Source organism: Camelina sativa, chromosome 15 (genome assembly GCF_000633955.1).
Source record: "Camelina sativa cultivar DH55 chromosome 15, Cs, whole genome shotgun sequence".
Classification (NCBI taxonomy): domain Eukaryota; kingdom Viridiplantae; phylum Streptophyta; class Magnoliopsida; order Brassicales; family Brassicaceae; genus Camelina; species Camelina sativa.
Window position 1 is genome coordinate 1,546,127 of NC_025699.1, and position 20,980 is coordinate 1,567,106.

General features: G+C 38.9%; 7 protein-coding genes across 7 annotated transcripts in view; 2 read left to right on the forward strand and 5 right to left on the reverse strand.

Annotated features, from left to right (window-relative positions):
• Positions 1-6,558, forward strand: part of LOC104744584 (mediator of RNA polymerase II transcription subunit 14-like) — a 7,736-nt gene extending 1,178 nt beyond the window's left edge. Inside the window, exons 2-8 of the mRNA XM_010465660.1 lie at positions 657-1,682; positions 2,111-2,208; positions 2,281-2,455; positions 2,535-3,291; positions 3,373-4,385; positions 4,498-5,510; positions 5,603-6,558. Coding sequence (XP_010463962.1) covers positions 657-1,682; positions 2,111-2,208; positions 2,281-2,455; positions 2,535-3,291; positions 3,373-4,385; positions 4,498-5,510; positions 5,603-6,407 — 4,887 coding nt within the window. The 3' untranslated portion in view covers positions 6,408-6,558. The remainder of the gene's footprint in view (positions 1-656; positions 1,683-2,110; positions 2,209-2,280; positions 2,456-2,534; positions 3,292-3,372; positions 4,386-4,497; positions 5,511-5,602) is intronic.
• On the reverse strand, positions 6,486-8,966 carry LOC104748013 (pentatricopeptide repeat-containing protein At3g04750, mitochondrial). Its single transcript, XM_010469710.2, has one exon. The coding sequence runs from the start codon at positions 8,939-8,941 to the stop codon at positions 6,983-6,985; it is 1,959 nt and encodes a 652-aa protein (XP_010468012.1). The 5' UTR covers positions 8,942-8,966; the 3' UTR covers positions 6,486-6,982.
• LOC104744585 (pentatricopeptide repeat-containing protein At3g04760, chloroplastic-like) lies at positions 8,965-11,137 on the reverse strand. Its single transcript, XM_010465661.2, has one exon. It carries the CDS (start codon positions 10,911-10,913, stop codon positions 9,102-9,104), a length of 1,812 nt encoding a protein of 603 aa, XP_010463963.1. The 5' UTR covers positions 10,914-11,137; the 3' UTR covers positions 8,965-9,101.
• LOC104744586 (40S ribosomal protein Sa-2) lies at positions 14,114-15,652 on the reverse strand. Its single transcript, XM_010465662.2, has 4 exons — positions 15,387-15,652; positions 14,896-15,158; positions 14,607-14,804; positions 14,114-14,502 (listed from the first exon to the last, which is right to left on the reverse strand). The coding sequence occupies exons 1-4, from the start codon at positions 15,532-15,534 to the stop codon at positions 14,308-14,310; spliced, it is 804 nt and encodes a 267-aa protein (XP_010463964.1). The 5' UTR covers positions 15,535-15,652; the 3' UTR covers positions 14,114-14,307.
• Positions 16,199-18,199, reverse strand: LOC104744587 (PITH domain-containing protein At3g04780-like). Its single transcript, XM_010465663.2, has 8 exons — positions 18,073-18,199; positions 17,792-17,878; positions 17,363-17,486; positions 17,159-17,207; positions 17,011-17,068; positions 16,867-16,913; positions 16,700-16,777; positions 16,199-16,557 (listed from the first exon to the last, which is right to left on the reverse strand). The coding sequence occupies exons 1-8, from the start codon at positions 18,109-18,111 to the stop codon at positions 16,509-16,511; spliced, it is 531 nt and encodes a 176-aa protein (XP_010463965.1). The 5' UTR covers positions 18,112-18,199; the 3' UTR covers positions 16,199-16,508.
• On the forward strand, positions 18,389-19,410 carry LOC104744588 (probable ribose-5-phosphate isomerase 3, chloroplastic). Its single transcript, XM_010465664.2, has one exon. It carries the CDS (start codon positions 18,466-18,468, stop codon positions 19,291-19,293), a length of 828 nt encoding a protein of 275 aa, XP_010463966.1. The 5' UTR covers positions 18,389-18,465; the 3' UTR covers positions 19,294-19,410.
• Positions 19,601-20,438, reverse strand: LOC104744589 (mitochondrial import inner membrane translocase subunit TIM23-3). The gene has a single exon (XM_010465665.2). The coding sequence runs from the start codon at positions 20,336-20,338 to the stop codon at positions 19,769-19,771; it is 570 nt and encodes a 189-aa protein (XP_010463967.1). The 5' UTR covers positions 20,339-20,438; the 3' UTR covers positions 19,601-19,768.

Below are 20,980 nucleotides of genomic sequence, written 5' to 3' on the forward strand. Positions count from 1 at the left end.
TTTTTTTTTTTTTTTTTTTTGGGTTTGTGGCTCCAAGTGAAAAGTTGGAATCTTTCTTGGATTTTGGAATTTGATATGTTGCAAGATTAGGGTTATTGTTTAAGATCTAAGATTTTTGAACACCTTTTCCCATTAGTATAGTTTTTCTCTACAGTTTTGGTCATCTTCTCCAAAAAATTTCCATAAAGTTGCAGCGTTTCTTACTTCTAGTGTTAGTTTAGTTTTTTAGCTGCTTGCTTACGGAGTGTTATAAAAGCTAAGAACTCTACCCTTGGTTTAGTTCACTTTCTCCATATACACCATCAGTAGACTGTTTGGCATACTGTTCGGTTGGTGCATCTGGTTGGAAAATCGTAGACTAGTCTTTAAAAATTTATCTAGTCTCTACTGTTAAGTAGATTTTATGCTAGTTAGAGACAAAGTTCCATGGAATTACGCGTTTCTGTTAATTGTTCATATTATAAGAATATTTGGGGTCTAGTGTCTCCGTGAAATTATAAGGCAGCTACTTTAAGATCAACGTTACAGTTTTTGAAGTTTTAAGATTTTCTTGATTATCGATGCTTGCTTGTGCTTACGATTGTTACAGAGTAAGTAAGTACTCGAAAATTTGTTTAGCCGCTTATTCACTTTTGGCTTCACCTCCTTGGCTGCAGGTTCCTCTTATAAATTACTTTCAAGACCTTGGGAGCATATTATCAGCTCATGATATGTGCTTCACACAAGCTGCGGATTCACTGTTTTTCATGCATGAAGGTCTACAGCAAGCTCGCGCCCCTGTCTATGATGTTCCCTCTGCTGTTGAAATCTTGCTGACAGGTTCTTATCAGCGCCTGCCAAAGTGTCTAGACGATGTGGGAATGCAGAGCTCTTTGGATGAGCATCAACAGAAACCAGCTCTAAGAAAGCTGGAGGTACTTGTCCGTTCCAAACTTCTTGAAATCACACTTCCAAAAGAAATAACAGAGGTGAAAATTTCTAAAGGTACAGTTACCTTATCCGTCGACGGGGAATTTAAGGTTCTTGTTACTCTTGGTTACCGTGGGCACATAACCATGTGGAGGATATTGCATTTGGATCTGCTTGTCGGTGAAAGAAGTGGCCCCATTAAACTCGAAGTGACAAGACGGCATATACTTGGAGATGATTTAGAGCGTCGAATGTCCGTGGCAGAAAATCCATTCACAATATTATACACGGTGCTCCATGAGCTGTGCGTTGCCATTGTCATGGACACAGTCATAAGGCAGGTCCGAGCTCTTCTTCAGGGGAGATGGAAAGATGCAATTCGATTCGACTTAATTTCGGATACTGGCACCACACCAGCGAACCAAGAAGGAGAGGCAGATTCTGTTAGTCTTCGAACGCCAGGAGTGAAACTTATGTACTGGTCCGACTCTGAAAAAAATTCTGGTTCATTCATTAAAATTGAACCAGGGTCAGATCTCCAGATTAAGTGTTCCCACAACACATTTGTAATTGACCCACTTACTAGAAAGGAAGCCAAGTTTTCCCTCGATCAGAGTTGCATTGACGTGGAGATGCTTCTGCTTAAAGCGATATGCTGTAATAGATATACCCGTCTTCTTGAAATTCAAAAAGAGCTTTTGAGGAATGCTCGAATTTGCCGAGCTCCTAGTGATGTCATTCTTCAGGCCCTCCTGGATGAGCCTGGTATTGAGGTAAAAAAGAGTTGAGTTTAGCTTAATATTGGATATTTTGTGTTTTTGAAAATTCAGTTTTAGCCCAGGTTAGATGTACTTTTACACTAGTTGGACACTAAGTTCTCTTGAATGTCAATAGCCAGATTTCTGTTTTCTAATGCATACCTTGTTCGCTTACCACTGTGTTTAGACAAATCCCTTACTAATTTTGCCATAGTTTCATGCTAGAGAACATGACATTAAGCTTTTATTGCAAGTTTATTCAGCGATGGTGGAACTTAGGTTTTGATAAGCTACTGTATATTCTTTTTGCACAATTTCAGTTGTCAAAAGTAGCGAATTTTCTACAATGCACATGTTCTATGGCCTAGCTTCTTTGAGCTCAGGCCATATATCTCTTACTATTGACGATCTCAAATTTTTATTGAATTTTCTCCTCCTTTTAGGGAGGTACCGTGGTAGATTCTAAAGAACAAGTAGAGCCAGAGGTCTTACGTGTCCGAGCCTATGGATCATCATTTTTCACACTGGGGATAAATATAAGGTATATTATTTACATTTTTATATTGAGAAATATCTTATTTTAGCCTTTCTGATTATATACTAATGATTGCAGGTCTGGTCGGTTTCTTCTTCAGTCATCCAAGAGTATCTTGACCCCCTCCATCTTGGAAGAATTTGAAGATGCGTTAAATCAAGGAAGTATAAGTGCAGTTGACGCCTTCATCAACATGAGAAGCAAAAGCATTTTGCATTTTTTTGCGGCCATTGGCAAATTTTTGGGTCTTGAGGTAGTAATATTATTGCCTCAGCTTGTTCTTTTAAGTTCACTTTTGGAATTGTGAGTATTGACCTTCTTGTTTAATGCAGGTCTATGAACATGGTTTTGGTATAAGCAAAGTTCCTAAAAGCCTCTTGGATGGGTCAAGCATTCTGACTTTGGGATTCCCCGACTGTGAAAGCTCTCACCTCTTGCTCATGGAGCTCGAGAAGGACTTCACACCATTGTTCAAATTAGTGGAAACTCAGATGGATGGTTCAGGACAACCTCAGTCTTTCAATGATCCGAGCAATATATTGCGAATGAAGAAGATTGATATTGGGCAGATACGGATTCTCGAAGATGATCTTAACTTGATTACATCCGATGTGGTTAAATTTGTATCTTCATTCTCAGATACTGAGGCTATAAATCAAGCATCTGGACACCGTCACCCTGGATTGGTTGACGAGGCTTTGGCAGAAATGAGTGGAAGCCAGTTGAGTTTCTCTAGCATCGTAGATGACGTCTTTGGACTTCAGAAAGGGACAACGTCTCTGGTCTCAAGTGATGGGCATGGTTCAGTTCCCAAGAATTTCTCTGTTGTTAACGGCCCTGGAAAAGATCCAAGTTTGACTAGCTATCATTCAGATTCCTTGTATAATCTGCAGGGTCCCTTACAATCTGGCTCTTTTAATATGCTATCATCTCCCCCTGGTAAAGGTTCAGCTATGAAGAAGATAGCCATCTCCAAATCTGAGCAGGAGTTATCCATGATACAGTCTCCATCCCTATCTGCTGGGAATGGAGTCTATGAGTCAGGCTCTAGACTGGTCACTGAATCCTCAATGTCACCTCTTCCCGTATGTAAGAACCTTTTCCATAGCCTATTTTTCCCTTCATAGAACTTTCACAATATCGGAATTTCCTAATTTATGTTATTTGCAGCTCAAACTGCTGATCTTGCAACTTCGTCTGATAGTCCTTTGTCAAGAAAAGGCCAGAAGTCCCGGAAACGTTCAGTTTCAGATTTGCTAAGATTGATCCCATCACTCCAGGGAGTGCAAAGTGTAGCTACTCCCAATAAGAGAATAAAAATCTCTGAATCACAGAGTGAATTAGTGAAGACTTGGAGCCCTGTATCACAGACCTTATCCACTGCCATGACAATTTCAACAAAAACTATTGGATGCAGCTATGGGAATCTTATAGCTGAAGCAAACAAGGGGAATGCACCTTCAAGCGTTTTTGTCTATGCTCTTCTTCATGTTGTCAGGCATTCTTCGCTGTCCATAAAGCATGCCAAACTAACAAGTCAGATGGACGCATTGGATATTCAATATGTTGAGGAAATGGGAGTTAGAGATGCATTTTCAGATATATGGTTCCGTCTTCCATTTGCTCAAAATGATTCCTGGCAACATATATGCTTGCAGCTTGGTAGACCTGGAAGCATGTGTTGGGATGTGAAAATAAATGACCAACATTTCAGGGATCTCTGGGAACTTCAGAAGGGAAATAAAACCACACCGTGGGGAGGTGATGTTCACATTGCGAACTCATCTGATGTTGATTCCCATATCCGTTATGACCCTGAAGGTGTTGTTCTGAGCTATCAATCTGTAGAAGCAGATAGTATAAAGAAGCTTGTGGCGGACATACAGAGGCTTTCAAATGCTAGAATGTTCGCTCTTGGTATGCGCAAACTACTTGGTATAAAGCCAGATGAAAAAACAGAAGAATGCGCTGGTATTCCTGCTATTAAAGGACCGGCTGGAGGGAAAAGCAGTGGTGAGCCAGTTGATAGATGGAGAGCCTTCAAGATTGAGGCAGTGGGATTAACAAGCCTGTGGTTTAGCTTTGGTTCAGGCGTTTTGGCGCGCTTTGTTGTCGAGTGGGAATCAGGTAAAGATGGATGCACCATGCATGTATCTCCTGACCAACTCTGGCCGCATACGAAGGTGAGTTGTTTGTTTGCACAACTTAAAAGTTACTCTTTTCAGGGGATATATATATATATTCTTACTGGTTATGAATATTTACCTTTTCTCATTATGAGTTATTCTTGTACAGTTCTTGGAGGATTTCATAAACGGAGCGGAGGTAGAATCTCTATTGGACTGCATTCGCCTTACTGCTGGGCCTTTACATGCATTAGCTGCCGCTACTCGCCCTGCCAGAGCTAGTACTACCACTGGCATGCCTGTTGTACCCGCTACAGCGTCTTCAAGACAATCAAATCAGATACAACAAACTCCTTCAACTCTAGCAGCTCCTAATGCTGTTGGCCAGTCTGCCTCAACAGTTTCAGGAAATACTGTTGCGCCTTCTGCTGCAAGCCCACTCGGTGGAAGTTTCCATGGAGTTGCAATGCTAGCAGCTGCAGGGAGAAGTGGACCTGGAATCGTTCCAAGCTCACTCTTGCCCATCGATGTCTCTGTAGTACTCCGTGGACCCTATTGGATAAGAATCATATATCGCAAACGTTTTGCAGTGGACATGAGATGCTTTGCTGGAGATCAAGTCTGGTTGCAACCAGCAACTCCACCCAAGGGTGGTGCATCTATTGGAGGCTCCTTGCCATGTCCCCAATTCAGACCTTTCATCATGGAACATGTTGCTCAAGAATTAAACGGTTTAGAACCGAATTTGACGGGTAGCCAAGGAGCAGCAAATCCCAATAGTGCAAACCCAACTGTTAACGGTGGGAACAGAGTTAACTTTTCCCCCTCTAGTGCAATGTCAAGAGCGGCGATGAATCGTGTAGCTAGTGTTGCTTCAGGATCTTTAGTCTCAGGATTGCCTGTGCGTAGAACACCAGGCACTGCTGTGCCAGCACATGTAAGAGGCGAATTAAACACAGCGATTATTGGTTTAGGTGATGATGGTGGCTATGGCGGAGGGTGGGTTCCTCTTGTGGCTCTTAAAAAGGTTTTGCGTGGTATCCTTAAATATCTTGGAGTACTGTGGCTATTTGCTCAGTTACCAGATCTCTTAAGAGAGATCTTAGGTTCAATCTTGAAGGATAACGAAGGCGCTCTCTTGAATTTAGACCAAGAACAACCAGCCTTGCGCTTTTTTGTTGGGTAAGCCAAACCAAGAAACTTGAGCAAATCATACGTGTGATTATTATACATTAGTCAGATTATGCTTAACCATGGTCCTTTTTTTTTTGTAGTGGCTATGTATTTGCTGTGAGTGTCCATAGAGTTCAGCTTCTTCTTCAAGTCCTTAGCGTAAGGCGATTCCATCACCAGCAGCAACAACAGCAGCAAAACGGTTCTTCTGCTGCTGCTCAAGAGGAGTTAACCCAGTCAGAGATTGGAGAAATCTGTGACTATTTCAGCCGCCGTGTTGCATCAGAACCTTACGATGCTTCAAGAGTTGCCTCTTTTATAACACTGCTCACATTACCCATATCGGTCTTAAGAGAGTTTCTGAAACTGATAGCTTGGAAAAAAGGATTATCTCAATCACAACAAGCTGGAGAGATTGCACCTGCACAGAGGCCTCGAATCGAGCTATGTCTAGAGAATCATTCCGGTACAGATTTAGACAACAATTGTGCAGCTAAAAGCAATATCCATTATGACCGGCCACACAACACGGTTGACTTTGCGTTGACGGTCGTTCTTGATCCTGCGCTGATACCCCATATAAACGCAGCTGGAGGAGCAGCGTGGTTACCTTACTGTGTATCGGTTAGGTTAAGATACACATTTGGCGAAAACTCTAGTTTGACGTTTCTTGGAATGGAGGGAAGTCATGGAGGTCGAGCTTGTTGGCAACGAGTTGATGATTGGGAGAAATGTAAACAGAGAGTGAGTCGTACAGTGGAAGTCAATGGTTCAGCTGCAGGAGATTTGACACAAGGAAAACTCAAGTTGATTGCAGATAGTGTCCAGAGAACATTGCATCTATGTCTTCAAGTTCTCAGAGATGGTAACAATAACAACACTCTTCAAAAGGAATTTACCATATAGAGGAGTAAAATTCTTGTCAGTTTTGGGAAATTTTTATATCTTAATCTGTACATACGTAATATGCTGACTTGTTTTTGGTTTTTTCTTCTATTGGAACTTAGAAACATGTTGTAGCCTTTGAATTTTCCAGTATGAAGAGGTTTTGTCTCAATGTGTTTGTTACCAATCAAAGACAAAAAGAGAGAAATTATTGATTTGACAAAGCAGGTTCACAAATAATAACGATCTTAAGTTCAGAAGATGAAGTTCAAGTATGTGACAATAAGTATTAACATTAGATACGGCTTCTTGAGTTTACCACTTTTCCTTCGCTAACTTCATCTTCAAATACAGAACTTTTTTATAGATATTGTTGTCAGCACTGTCTGTGAATTGACTGATGATAAGGTTGATCCAAATGAAGCGATATCTCTTTCAAGGAGGATGATTGTTTTATCCACACACAGTAAGCCAACCAGCACCGGCGTTTGTTCTCGTGGGAGCTTTCAACTGCGAAATCACGCTCTACTTTGTGTCGATAAAGATCCTCTCTGATGCATGCTCTCTCAGATGCTTAGATGGCTAATTGATCTACTTTACCAACAAGTCCAAGAGATCCAATTTTTTGACTTCATTTCATCATGCAGATGCTGCAATATTCCTTTTATCTCCAACCACCTTGGATGGTTTTGCTTCTCTGCAGCCACAAAGCTATGAATTCCACCTACTCCAACTACACTACTATATCCTGCACTCTTCTTTACTCCGCGACTCTCCATTGCTTCTCTTGTTTTGTCTGAATATCCCCATCTTCCAACGGTTGCATATAAATTTGACAACAAAACGTATCCGCCTTCTTTTTCAGGTTCCAACTTAAGCAATTCTGTTAAAGCCATCTCTGCGGTTTCAATGTCTTCACCTCCCCGACAAGCGCTTAAGATTGATCCCCACATTGACTGACTTGGTCTCATTGGCATCTTCTTTTGCATTAAGTCTTTAGCTTCCTCTACTCTCCCTGCCCTACACAACAGATCCACAAGGCTTCCGTAATGCTCAGTTTCAGGGTCAAAGCCGAACTTCTCCTTCATGTGGTTGAAAACGTGTAGCCCTTCCTCCACGAGTCCACCATGACTGCAAGCTGTTAGGACAGCGAGCAGAGTGACTTTGTTTGGCATCACGCCTTCTTCTTGCATTCTTTTGAATAATTGCAGAGCTTGCTGGCCATTTCCATGGAAGGCTAACCCAGTAATCATTGATGTCCATAGCGCGACATCTTTCTCGGTAGCTGTCTTGAAAACCATGAAAGCCTGCTCAATGATACCACATTTGCAGTACATATCTATCAGAGCCGAACTCAGAAAGGCATCACCTTTCAGTTGCAGACGGATCACTAATCCATGCACCCATCTTCCAAGGCTCAAATCTCCATTGTTTGCTGCACCACTTATCAAACTAACCATTGTGACACGGTCTGGTTTGACCTTCTCTGCAACCATCATTTCATAGAACAATCCTCTAACGGCTCTCTGCTCACATCCCTTGTCCGAGTAACCAAAAAGCAGAGTATTCCAAGAAACAAGATCCCTTTTAGGCATCTGATCAAAAACAGCCTGAGCAGCTTCCATGTCTCCAAGCCTAACAAACCCACCAACCATGGTGTTCCAAGAACGCATGTCTTTCTTAATCATCGCATCAAAAGCTCTTTTAGCAAGACCAGGTTCTTTGCATTTGAAGTACATGTCTAAAAGAGCATTGCTCAGAATCAAATTAGACGAATGACATGGTCTCCTCCTCTCAATCCAACCATGAACTCCCTTCCCAAGCCTAATATCTGATAAATGACCAGAACAAACAAGAAGCCCCAACACTGCGTACTCATCAGGTTCAATACCATCACCAACCATCTTATAATAAAGTTCCAGCGCCTCTAAACTAAAACCCTTCTTGGCATAACCAACAATCATAACGTTAAAAGAGCTGACATCTGGTTCAGGCATTATATCAAACACCTTCTCTGCAAAACCCAAACTCCCCAACTCCATGTATAACTTAACCAGAGAATTCCACAGGTAATTCCCAAGAGACAAACACCCAGAAACAATGATATGACAATGGATCTGCTTCACTTCCGACAGAAAGCTCGAAGCTTTCATGACGTAGAGAAATGTGTGCCTGTCCGGAGTAACACAGTCCCTAATCATAGAACCATACAGACCAAAGCATTCCTTTTTGGAGCTCGAAACAGCAGAGATCATTGTGTTGTAAACAAAAACATTTGGGTTTGGAGTGAAATTAAGAAACAGAAGCTTCGCCAAGTCAATGTTCTCTGGATATGTGATCGCCGAGAACAAGATAAGACGGCTCATTGGAAACGTATCGCCGATGAGATTGAAACGCATGATCTGTGCCAAAACCTGCTTGAACTGATTCCTTGAATTGCAATTCTCGAGCAGAACAAGAGATTGGTGATTGAACTGAAGGCATTGAACTGGATCCCATGTCTTCTTGCTCCCTGTCTCTGTCGCAAACAATCGAATTACCCGACGACACAACATAGCAGAGCTTATGGTCTAACGAACATTTCAAGTGTAGTCTTATTTATATTTTTAGTTTTATGGTCTTACAAAGTTATACAATTACTAAATGAATAGGTTATGTCTGCTTCTGATTCATCACAGTTCACAGACATCAAAAACAATAACAGAACATGTTCACTTAATGACCAGAAGAAGTATGAGAAGATCTCTGTAAAACATTGAGTAAAGGGAAAGTCCTATGCAATCTCTTGAACGAGTAGTCAGAAATGGCATCGATTCGAACAAGATCATTAGCTAACTCCATTGCTTCTGCTCTGTAACCAGCAAATCCAATGCCTTCAATAAGCACAGTATAAGTACTTTCGTTAGGCTTACATCCATTTCTCACCATTGATTCCAAAACATCGATGGCGTCAACGATCCTATGAGTTTTACAGAATCCCAAAAGCACAATGTTGTACGTAACAACCGATGGTTGAAACTCACAGCTTCTCATATCAACCAATAAATCATAAGCTTCATCAACCATCCCTTCTCTGCATAGACACGAGATCATCGAGTTGTATGTGATCTCATCGGGATCAATCCCGTGAGTTACCATCTCTGATATCATATGTAACGCCCTGATCTTATCTCCGCTGCTCCATAACGCACTGAACATGGTGTTGTAAGAGCTTGAGTTCGGTGAGCAGCCTACTTCTCCTAGCTTCCCGAAAATCTCCAACGCTTGATCAGCTTTCCCGTTCTTGCACAACGTAGCTAAAACCGTGTTGTAGTTAACTATGTCCGGTAAACACCCGTCCGAGATCATAGTTTCCAAGAACTCAATAGCTAAATCTAACCTACCTTCTCTACAAAACGCAGCGATCAAAGGATCGTAGCTATAAGCATCAGGGCTTAACCCTTTCTCCTTCATAAGCTTAAGCAGATTCAACGCTTCTTCGATCTTTCCATCTCGACATAGAGTAGTAATCAAAATGCTATAAGTCACAACATTAGGATCACACTTCTCTGAAAACATCTTAGTCATAAGCTTCTCTCCTTCTTCCCATTTCCCTTGATTCAAAAGAGCTCGAAGCAAGATGTTATAAGAGATCACATCAGGCTCACAACCTCTCAATTCAAGATTCCTAACCATCTCAAACGCACGATCCACCATCCCTTCTTTACACATTCCTCTAATGATTGTGTTGTAAGTAAACATATCAGGTTTTAACCCTCTAGACAACATCTCATCCAAAAGCTTCAACGCTTCATCAACTCCGCCTTCAAGCATCGTTGCTTCGATCAAAATCGTGTAAGTAATCACAGTAGGTTGACAGTTATCACTTAACAACTGATCCAAAACCTTCAAAGCAAGAACAAGTTTGCCTCTACTACACAAACTACCAATCATTATGTTGTAAGTGACAGTATCTGGCGAAAAGCCTTTACTTCTCATCCTATCAAGAACTCTGGTAGCATCATCGATTCGATTCATCTTACAAAACCCATTAATCAACGCGTTGTAAGCAAAAACATCAGGCTGTCCGAATTTCTCAAGAATCTCCATAACCCTAACAGCTTTTGGAATGTTTCTTAGAGTGAAGAAACCTTTAATGAGCTTAGTGCAGAGTATCACATCGGGATTGTAACCTTTACGTACCATGCTCTCGAGTAAGTGCAGAGACTCGATGTAGTTCCCTGAACGACATGATCGATGGAAGATTTTGAGCATCTGTGTGTCTCTAAACCCGAGAGAATGTTGTTGTCTTCGTTCGGTGGGAACTGTTGCGTCTTGTGTTGTGGCGGCTTGAAGGTTTCTCGCCCCTGAAGATGAAAAGGATTTTTGAACATTGTCGTGGTTAGGGTTAGAGTTTGAGAAGCTTAAGAGGGAGGTTCGATTGTGAGATAGTAGCAGCAGTCCGTGAGAAGAATTTGAACAGTGTTTCTGAGTTTTGGAGTAGAAAGGGATGGTGAAACCAACGAGTTCAGAGGAGAATGGAGTCATCTTCTAGATAAAGTTTCGATTTTTTCATGGAAGGATAGTGTTGTGGGCAAAAACAGAGTGAATTGGGGAATTCAGACAAAAGAATCGAGATGCAAAACGGCAGAGATAATGCGAAAAGTTCGGATTTTTAGAAGAGAGAAGTGGGGAAAAAACAGAGCAGAGGAACATCCACCACTCGTTTTTGCAATCTCTCAATGCAATCCTTTAAATATTTTTCCTGAGGTTAGGATAAGAGTCCCAAAGCCAAAATCCAATTTTGTACTTTCGTACTTCAGTGACATTTGTCAAAGTCTCAAAAAGACATTACATTGACACGAAACGGCGGCGTTTGTAATAAGGTTACATTCAACTTTGGGCTTAAGATACCTTTGTCCCAAAAAATAAGCCTATACTGTAGATGTGTGCTGATGTTGTTGAACACTTGAACTAGAGATTGTATCTAATTAATGTCGTTTCAAATATATAAATTTCTAAGGAAAATATATTTCTAGATATGAAGGGTTACCTGCTCAATTAATCTCTATACCGCTTACATGAGACCCTCTTTCTGAGTCAGACGGATTACAAGGATATGTATGCTAGAATGTATATCCTCTTCTTCTTCTTCTTCTTCTTCTTCTTCTTCTTCTTCTTCTTCTTCTTCTTCTTCTTCTTCTTCTTCTTCTTCTTCTTCTTCTTGCTACAATCATTAGCAGGTGAAGCTACCAGCATGACCTAGTCTCTCTCTCTAAGCTTTGATCATAGATTCTTTTTTTTTTTTTCTTTTTTGAGCAAAAGATCATAGATTCTTATAAGAACAAGAAATATAGAAAATCCTAATTTACTTATTATGTGAAACTTAAGAGAGGAAGACAAGATCATGCTGGCAGCTTAACTGCTACTGGTACATGGTATATACATACATAAATACGAGTATACTTGGATTTGTGTATGTGCTTTTGTTGTGTTAGTTTCTTGTTTCTCGTGTGAGTAGTGAGAGAGAGAGAGAAGGAGGGTATATATAGTAGTATGCGCAGAGTGTGATCTGTGACTGATCAAATCATTATTTGAACATTGTTATAATACATAATACGTTTATTAAACTGTTGTTATGTTTACTAGTCGGTCTTAATTATTTATGTGAATTTTAAGCTCTTTCATTCAAACTTTTTGTGTTTGGTCCTCAGAAGATTAAGGCAAAATTATTAAGATACACGTGTCTATAATTTTATTTTCAAGGGAAAAGAGAAAAGCTTAATTGGTAATGATTCATATTTACATATGTTAGGTTGTTAACCAATACAACCATTTTCATTTACTTTTTTGTATTATATGTTTTTTTCCATTTCATTATAGATGTAGTTTTCACCTTCTCACACATGGGAAAAAAAAAATTAACATACCATCAAATGATAGAGTGTACTATATAGATTTTTCCCAATGACACTGTAAATTTTCTAATCTATTAATATTGCATTTAGTAAAAATAAATAGAGAACTTTAGTTTGAATTTTGAATTGAAAAGTGAAAAGATCAAATAATATTTACATTTTGAAAACGATTTAGTAAGTATTTTGTAGTATGTTTAAACAAAGAAAGCATTTGGGGAGTTGCAAAAGTGAGAACATGAACTTGTGGTCCCGTCATTAATTACAGATAAAAGAAGATGCAAATTGAATATTGTCACGCCTAAAGACAACGCATGCTGACAGATACAACACCATTCTCTAATACTATATACTTAGAAAGTGAAAAAAATTAGACACAAGATTTATTATTTCTCATCCAAGGTTATATTCATGCACCAAGCTAACTAACCAGTCACATGCATACCTCATCGAAGAACCAAACATTGTTATTTAAATGCGTATGCAACAAGAGGATCGTCATTTTTTTTGTTTGCATTACGTGAACATAATGACCTATTATATATCACAAACTGTCAGTGATATCAGTAATTAATCACTCGCAAAATTTCAGAACATTTTCTAATGTTATCATGAATGTTCTGAACCAAATATGTCACAGTTCCATCAGTGCGCAACATAGTTCGAATTGTCAACCATTCTATACTAAAGAAGAGAGACCAAAAAAAAAAGTATTGCATTAGGGTTTCTTTATAGCGAAAGTGTTTTGATCTTAATCTCTCCAGAAGAAAATGATTGATAATAACTCGCTCTAAAGTGTAGTAAACCCTCTAAAGTGCTCAATTGTACAGTCATTTATATAGTTCGCAACTTCGCATCATCATATACGACAATTAGAGTAGTACTGTATAATCTTTAAGGATGGTGTGTTAGCATGTGAACCATGAACTGTAAGACTGCAAAAGTGTGATGATGAAAAGCATAGTTTATTTCAATTTTTTTGGTTAGAAACTTTGGAACACAGTTAAGTAATTAATGGGTGAGTTCATACACGCATACTTAGATACCGTTTCACTTTCGGCTAAGAAAGTTAAATCTTTTACTTATATTCCACTTTTTGGTTATTATAATGTATAATATATGTCGTTGGTTGCTTAGCCAACAAAGCCTCTATTACCCAATCACATGCAAGTCATTAAACAATGCTAAGTAATTTGATATCGTCGAGAAAAATGAATGATTAACTAACCTATTCTCATTATTTTTAGATTATGGGATTTGATTGAAACTTTTTATTTCCTGATTATTTGATTTCTGCTATTATTTTTGTTAAAGCTGATTATCATTCTTTAAATGAGTTACATTCTTGATGTTAAGTCTAGTTAAAAAGTCTATACCAGACACGTAATGCTGTGAAACAGTGACCGTTGTTATAATCATTGTGAAATTGGTTTCCGGTTTAAGCTTTGACTGATAAGGTAAAATGTCGCAATCGGTAGTAATTAACGGCCGACCGTTGTACAACAGTAAGAAAAGGAGAAAACCACTGTTGGAAAACACAGCACATTACATTGATTGGGCTAATTTAATGTGACGACATTAGGCCTCACTACAAATATACTGAAATCTCTCTTTGTTATACACGATTTTTTAGGAATACACTACAAATATACAAATATCTTTTAGTAATACACGAGTTTTACATTTCATTTCATTTTGTTCGCAGTCCGGAGATTCATACATTCATATTTTTTTTTTTGCAAGAGATGAAAAAAAAATAACTTTTAAAATAGTAGAAGATTCATCATCAATAGTTCAATATAATGAAATAACTGAAGTAAAATAACTTGGAAATACCGGCAAAAAGGCACCTAATAAATGGTCTCTATTTCTCAAGAGACAAAGAAGAAAGAGAAGTAAAAGAGAAACCAATATGGTCCGAAATCCTAATCCTCTCCAAATCTCACTTAAGAACAAAAAATCATGTCAATATATCGAGTTTGAGCTAAACTACCAAGTATTACTTTCACTACATGTGATTGAAGAAACTAAGCGCCAACTGCAGGTGCAGCTGAAATCGGCTGTTCCGCATCACCAGGCCATGCGCCGTCAGGGATTTGAGCAGTGGTCCATTCACCAACCATATATTCTGGAGCAGGCAAGCCAAAATCAATCTGTGGTGCAGCTTCTTCATCCCCTTCTTCCTTAACTTCTTCAGGCTCCCTGTAGAAAAACAGATCCACCTACACCAACATAAACAAGTCAAGATTTTGTTAGGTGTTGTTGGACTAGATCAGCTAAATCATAATAAGAGAATTCTAAAAAGATATGGATAACTCGACTTTACCATGACATCCCATTTCTGAGCTGGACGAATGGTTCCACGCATTTGGAGAACCATACGAGCCAAAAGCCAAAACAGGCAACCAATGCTGTGTTTTCCCTTGTTGTTAGCAGGAATACCAATGTCTACGAACCCCATTGGAGAATCCGTGTCACAGAAGGCAATGGTTGGAATGTTTCCCAAAGCACCTTCCTTAATTGGCTGGCAACACAAAACCAAAAAACAGCATTAGCAAAACCTAAACCTACAAACTTGATTAAAAACAGAGAAGTTATAAACAAATCTATTTTACCTGATGGTCGGTTCTTGGGTCGGTGAGAATCAACAACCTTGGCTCACTGAAAGAAGTCTGCATCTGGTTAGTGAAGGTACCAGGAGTGTGTCTTCCAGCAATAGCAGTAGCACCAGTATACTGAGCAAACTTCAAGACAGCTCTTTGCCCATAAGGCCTAGCTGATTGAACAATAATGTCTTTTGGGTTTTCAATTGCTACAATAACCCTAGCAGCCATCTGAAGCTTATCCCATGTCTTTCCTAGGTTGATAATGTAAATACCTAAAGCAATAAACAAAACTCGATAAATACAGAAGCTTAACGTCTAATCCAAGCAAAGCTGTAGGTGAGATTGGTTTCTCAATTTAAATACCCAAAAACTATGTAAATTGGAGGAACTATCAAGTCGAAAGCTAAGAGATCAATATAGAATACATGAACGTTGAAACGTTGCGTCTATATATACAATTATGTGCAGAATGAAGTTTGGAAGAAAGATGAGAGTGTTACCGTCGTTGCGTCTATTGAAGACATAACGATCCATCTGATAATTGCAGTTTTTAGTGCCAAGGTGAACATCGGCTGATAACATCATCTGGATATCAGCTTCTTTCTCAGAGAGCTGAGCAGCCGCCGTAGCTCCTCCGTTCGCCGCCATCGTTTGTACTGTCGTTCTTTCTCTCTACTCGACAGAACCCTAAATAGCGTGTTTCACCCAAGTAAATAAATAAATAATAGCTAGGGTTTGCAAGGCCCAAAAGGCCAAAAAGGGTAAAAATGATATATAGCCCAAAACTAAAACAGAAAAGTGGGTCATTCGGGCCTCACATTGTTAAGCACTATTTTTTGGGCGAATTGTTGTTTAAAAGAAAATTTACATTAACCAAAAGGCCCAATTATTTAGTTGTGCATAATGGCATCCAACAAATCTAAAAACATTGGACCGGTACTTGGTCTACATCGATATGTCAAAGAATTGTTTCTTTTACCATCCGGACGAAGATGAGCTGGACGACATCATTCAAAGACGTGGAATGCTGATGAATGCGCTACGGAAGGAATACAATCGTACTACTATCTTTACATTTATGGAAAATAAACAAAGATTTTGGAAAGGTGTGAAAGTTCATGAGAAGATTGACTGAGAATGTTGTTTTGTCACGTACGAGGTTATACGGTCGAAAAGGTGGTCGTACAGAGATTAAAGTGGAAAGATAGTAGTACTATAGTATCAAGATCTTAACCCTTTCCACTTTTTGTTAAGATTTGATGCCCAGTTCTGTCATCATTCGAAATTTATTTTTGTAATTGCTTCGTATAAATATGTAATCTCTCCCACTAAAGCTAATTATCAGTAATACAGACAAGAACAGAAAACACATGAAGAGAGAAGTTGAGTCCTACCAAACTGTTTATAATTTGCAAGAGGAATTTTCAAATTGTTATTGAAAATATCATTCGTTTTGCACTCCTCTGCAAACAGGCAATCGCAAGTTCTGGTCTATTTTAATTTAAAAACTTGAAAAAGAAAAAAAAAAAAAAGTAATTGAAAAAGATAGAAACCACAATAGAACACTAGAAATCAAAGTGATATATGATCATATATATGATCAAAACACTTTTGTTGTTTGCTCAATGATCTTCAATCTTTTTCAATCCCTTCATATCAGTCGTCTCCACCCTGTTGATTTGTACATAATGGTGTAAATGACCAATACTTTGCAACTTAAAAATACCAGAAATATGAACAGCTAAGGCCAATATACTCTGGAGGCAGGTAATATTTATAACAAACTTGAATAAAAAAGATGTCAGAGACTTACGTTGAACCATATAGAGCAATCTTCTGAACCTTTGTGACCTCAGCTCCCGATTGGTTGTCTTCAATGAAGATCGTCAAGCTTGAATCAAGTATATAATAAGGTTAGAACAATCTGTGGTTTTCGCTTAGTAGCATTATATATATACACAGGGAACGGTGAAACCTTACCTACGAACATTCTGAAACTTAACATATTTAAGGACAACCGGTTTCCCCTGTAATTGGTTTTAAAAAGAGGTGTCAGTCAAGACAGATAGATCACCAAAACATGTCACCAAAAGGATAAAGAGTTAGATCTTAGAAATATCTTACCTTAAGGTTTTCTTCAGTTAGTTCAGCAGTGTCGCTTGGAGGAAAATCGTTGACATTGCTGTATAGTTTTTAATAGACCACATGAGAGTCTGAGCTTATACGGAGATAATCATATTATTAGATACACATTAGAAACGATTCACATTACCTGAAGCACATGTGCTCTTTGTTCGAGAAGAACTTTACAGTTTTGGGACCTGAAGAAAAATTAGAAGACAAAAATTAGATAAATCTTACCGACTAGCAAGAAACACCCCCACAAATCTAATTCCCATCAACAAGAAGTACTTGTAGACAAGACTAGAAACAATGAACATCAACACATGCTTTAAATATAGAACAAAGATTTTACCTTCCTCTTCAGGGCCTTTGATAGCAAAGGAATGTAGTTTGATAACTTGGTTAAAAGGAATATAGATCAGAAGCTGCTCATCAGCATCACTCTCCAAGTTCAAACCTTCATCTTCTCTGTATCCCTACACGAACAACAATGTTAAATCATTCATTCTCAGGTCATTAACACACCAACAGAATCAGTTATTAATAAATTCAAAAGCTATAATTTCTATCAGGCTGGCACACAATAATATCACTTCATAAAAATCCAAGTTTGTGTACTCAATCATCTATACCTAATCTCATAAAATTAATACTAGATAACAATTAATACATGAACTATAAAACAAGTATCTGTAGATATAATAAACACAAGCAGATTCAAGAACTCAGACTAAACACAAACTTGTATACAGACAGAGAAGAACTACAAAAAGAGAATAACCTGTTTGAGAGCATTGGGCAAAGAGTGACTTGAGCTTTGGTTCAGACATTCAACACCAGACCAGTCAATAAAATCTAGCAGATCAACCTGAAAAACAAACATAGCAACCAAAACTTATTAGAATTAAATCTAAAAACTTCGAGTCAAGATTCGAAATAATCCAAATTCACAGAAACAAGAGATAAGAACCCTAAATATATTCACAGAAACAAGAGATAAGAACCCTAAATATATTCTTCCTACCCAAATATTGAACCCAAAAGAAATCTTGGTATACTCACCTGTCCCTTAGGAATTTGGCTAGCTGATTCGGCGGACATCGTGAGTTCTTGTTTTTTTTTTTCTTCTTTTCAAAGAAATCTCAAGATCGAGAGAAAGTGGAAGAAAATAATTAGACTCTCCACGAAACACAAGAAAAAAGGACTTTTATATATAACTCTGTTCTCAAAGAAACCCAAAACGACGCCGTAAAAGAAAACACTCTGATTGATTCAGCAGGTTATTATCTTCACCAACCCAAAAACAACAACAACCTTAAAAGTATTATTCCAATTATACCCTCAAACCAACTCCAAAACCTTTTATGACATTCCTCTTCCACTCAAAAGTCAAAAACCCAACCTTTAAGTTTTTTAATTTTCTTCTCCAACCATTCTCAATCCTCTCTGACTCCAATGGCTTCCTTATCCTTCGTTTCCTCATCTCACCTCACGCTACGCACTCCTTCTATTGCCCTCCGCAGTAGCTCTTCTCCTAGAACCTCTGTTTCATTCTCCGTCAAGGCTCAGTCTGTTGCCCTTTCACAAGACGATTTGAAAAAGCTCGCGGCGGAGAAAGCTGTCGAAGCAATTAAACCAGGGATGGTTCTAGGTCTTGGAACTGGATCCACCGCCGCATTCGCCGTAGATCAGATCGGTAAACTTCTCTCTTCCGGTGAGCTTTACGATATCGTCGGCATCCCAACGTCGAAACGAACAGAGGAACAAGCACGAGCGTTAGGGATTCCACTCGTTGCGTTAGATACGCATCCGAGAATCGATCTCGCTATTGACGGAGCTGACGAGGTAGATCCGAATCTTGATTTGGTCAAAGGTCGTGGAGGTGCTTTACTCCGTGAGAAAATGGTTGAAGCTGTTGCTGAGAAGTTTATCGTTGTGGCTGATGATACAAAACTCGTTAAAGGACTTGGTGGAAGTGGTTTAGCTATGCCTGTTGAAGTGGTTCAGTTCTGTTGGAACTTTAACTTGATTAGGTTGCAAGATCTGTTTAAGGAGTTTGGTTGTGATGCTAAGCTAAGAGTTGATGGAGATGGGAAGCCTTATGTGACTGATAACAGTAATTACATTATTGATTTGTATTTTAAGAATCCTTTGAAAGATGGATTCGCTGCGGCGAAAGAGATTGGCAAGTTTCAAGGAGTGGTGGAGCATGGTTTGTTCCTTGGTATGGCTACTTCTGTCATTATCGCTGGTAAGAACGGTGTTGAAGTTATGAACAAGTGAGTGTGAGGTTTTAAAAATTCAATCTTTATCTTCTTCATTCGAATGCAAAGTTTTCTCCTTTGTAAAATTACCAATTCAGTTCATGTGAGATCATTTCAATTTCGATTTCTTAATCAAGATGAGCAAAAAAAATGAATCGGATTGAGCAATTAGATAAAAATGTCAACTTTTTTTTATACAGAGGAAGATTCATAAACCCTAAATAGAGTTTAATAATTCAATCTTTAAGTTTTCTCCTTTGTAAGAATTACCAATTGAGTTTGTGAGATCATTTCAATTTCGATTTCGTAATCACTAAATGAGCAAAAAATGAATGGGATTGGGCAATTAGATCAATAAAAATGTCAACTTTTTTTTTTTATACAGAGGAAGATTCATAAACCCTAAACAGAGTAGCAATGATTCACTCGTTCTAAAAGCCTCTCCTTTTAAACTAATTCTTAAACCCTAACCTTTGAGAAATTGAGGAAACTCATCAGATTGGAACGAATCGTTTGACCATGCGTCTCCCAGCAACCGCCGCGAAAGCCGTAACTCCACCGAGCACTCCGGCAACCACAGCGGATCTAGGTCCAGAGGCAGCTCTGTACAACACACCGGTAGCTAAACCAGCGATCCCAGTAGTCATTGAACCGTCGTCTCCGTCTCTCAGATACGTAACACCGCTCTCCATAGCTGCGAATATCAACCCTAGAGATCCTAAGCAATTCCCGCCGCGTCTTCCAACGAGTCCGCCGGAGTTCAGAATCCGATTAGTTCGGATCTTTAGGGATTCGCCTCTTTCGGCGGCTCGGATCCCTTCGATTGCACCCTTGGCGGCTCCGAGAACCGATCCGGTGACATAACCACACCCGGTGAAGAAGGTGAGGTTCTCACCCCATGTCAAGCGTTTTTTCGTAGCTTCTTCTTCGTAGAGAAACTCAGGCGAAGTTGGGAGTTCGTAGATCTGACGGTACGGGAGATTGATTTGTCCGTGGTACGGATTGTACTGACGGTACTTCTGTTGTTGTTGACCGCCGGTGCTAGGGTTCATCGGATCCGCCATTATCAGAGAGAGCTTCTGCGTTTCTTGGACTTAGGCTTTAGGGTTTAAGGATGAAACGTGAGGGTTTATAACTTCCGCGTCAAGAGTAGGAAAAGGAAATAACTTTGGGGACAATCCGAAAAAATTTGGAGTTCAAAACTTTTATATTTTTCTAAGCTTTTGGGCTTTAAATTTTTATTATTGGGCTTTTTAGTTTATGGACTCTCTATATCTTACGTGGCCTATATTACTTTAGCCAGCTTAACCGGATTATAAAAATACATCTGTTTCATCCCAATAATTGGAATCAAGCAGCTTAACCGGAACAATAGTATTTTTTAATTCTTAGTGAATGTATTGTCCTCGACTATAATACTTTTATTTATATGTTCTTAAAAGTATGTATTTTCAAATCGTCCAATTCATATAATAATTCTATTTATTTCCATATAGTACACTGTACACCCATGGCCATGGTGAAAAGACAAGACGAGGATATGTAGCTACAATTGATTGGATCGAACAATGAACATCCCTGCAATTTGATTCCATATTTCTGAGATACATATAAAACCAATATACATATATATACAGGATGGAACATCTCTGTAAATTTGGTGGCCGACCTTTTAAAAAGAACCAAAAAAACAAAATAGATTTCAC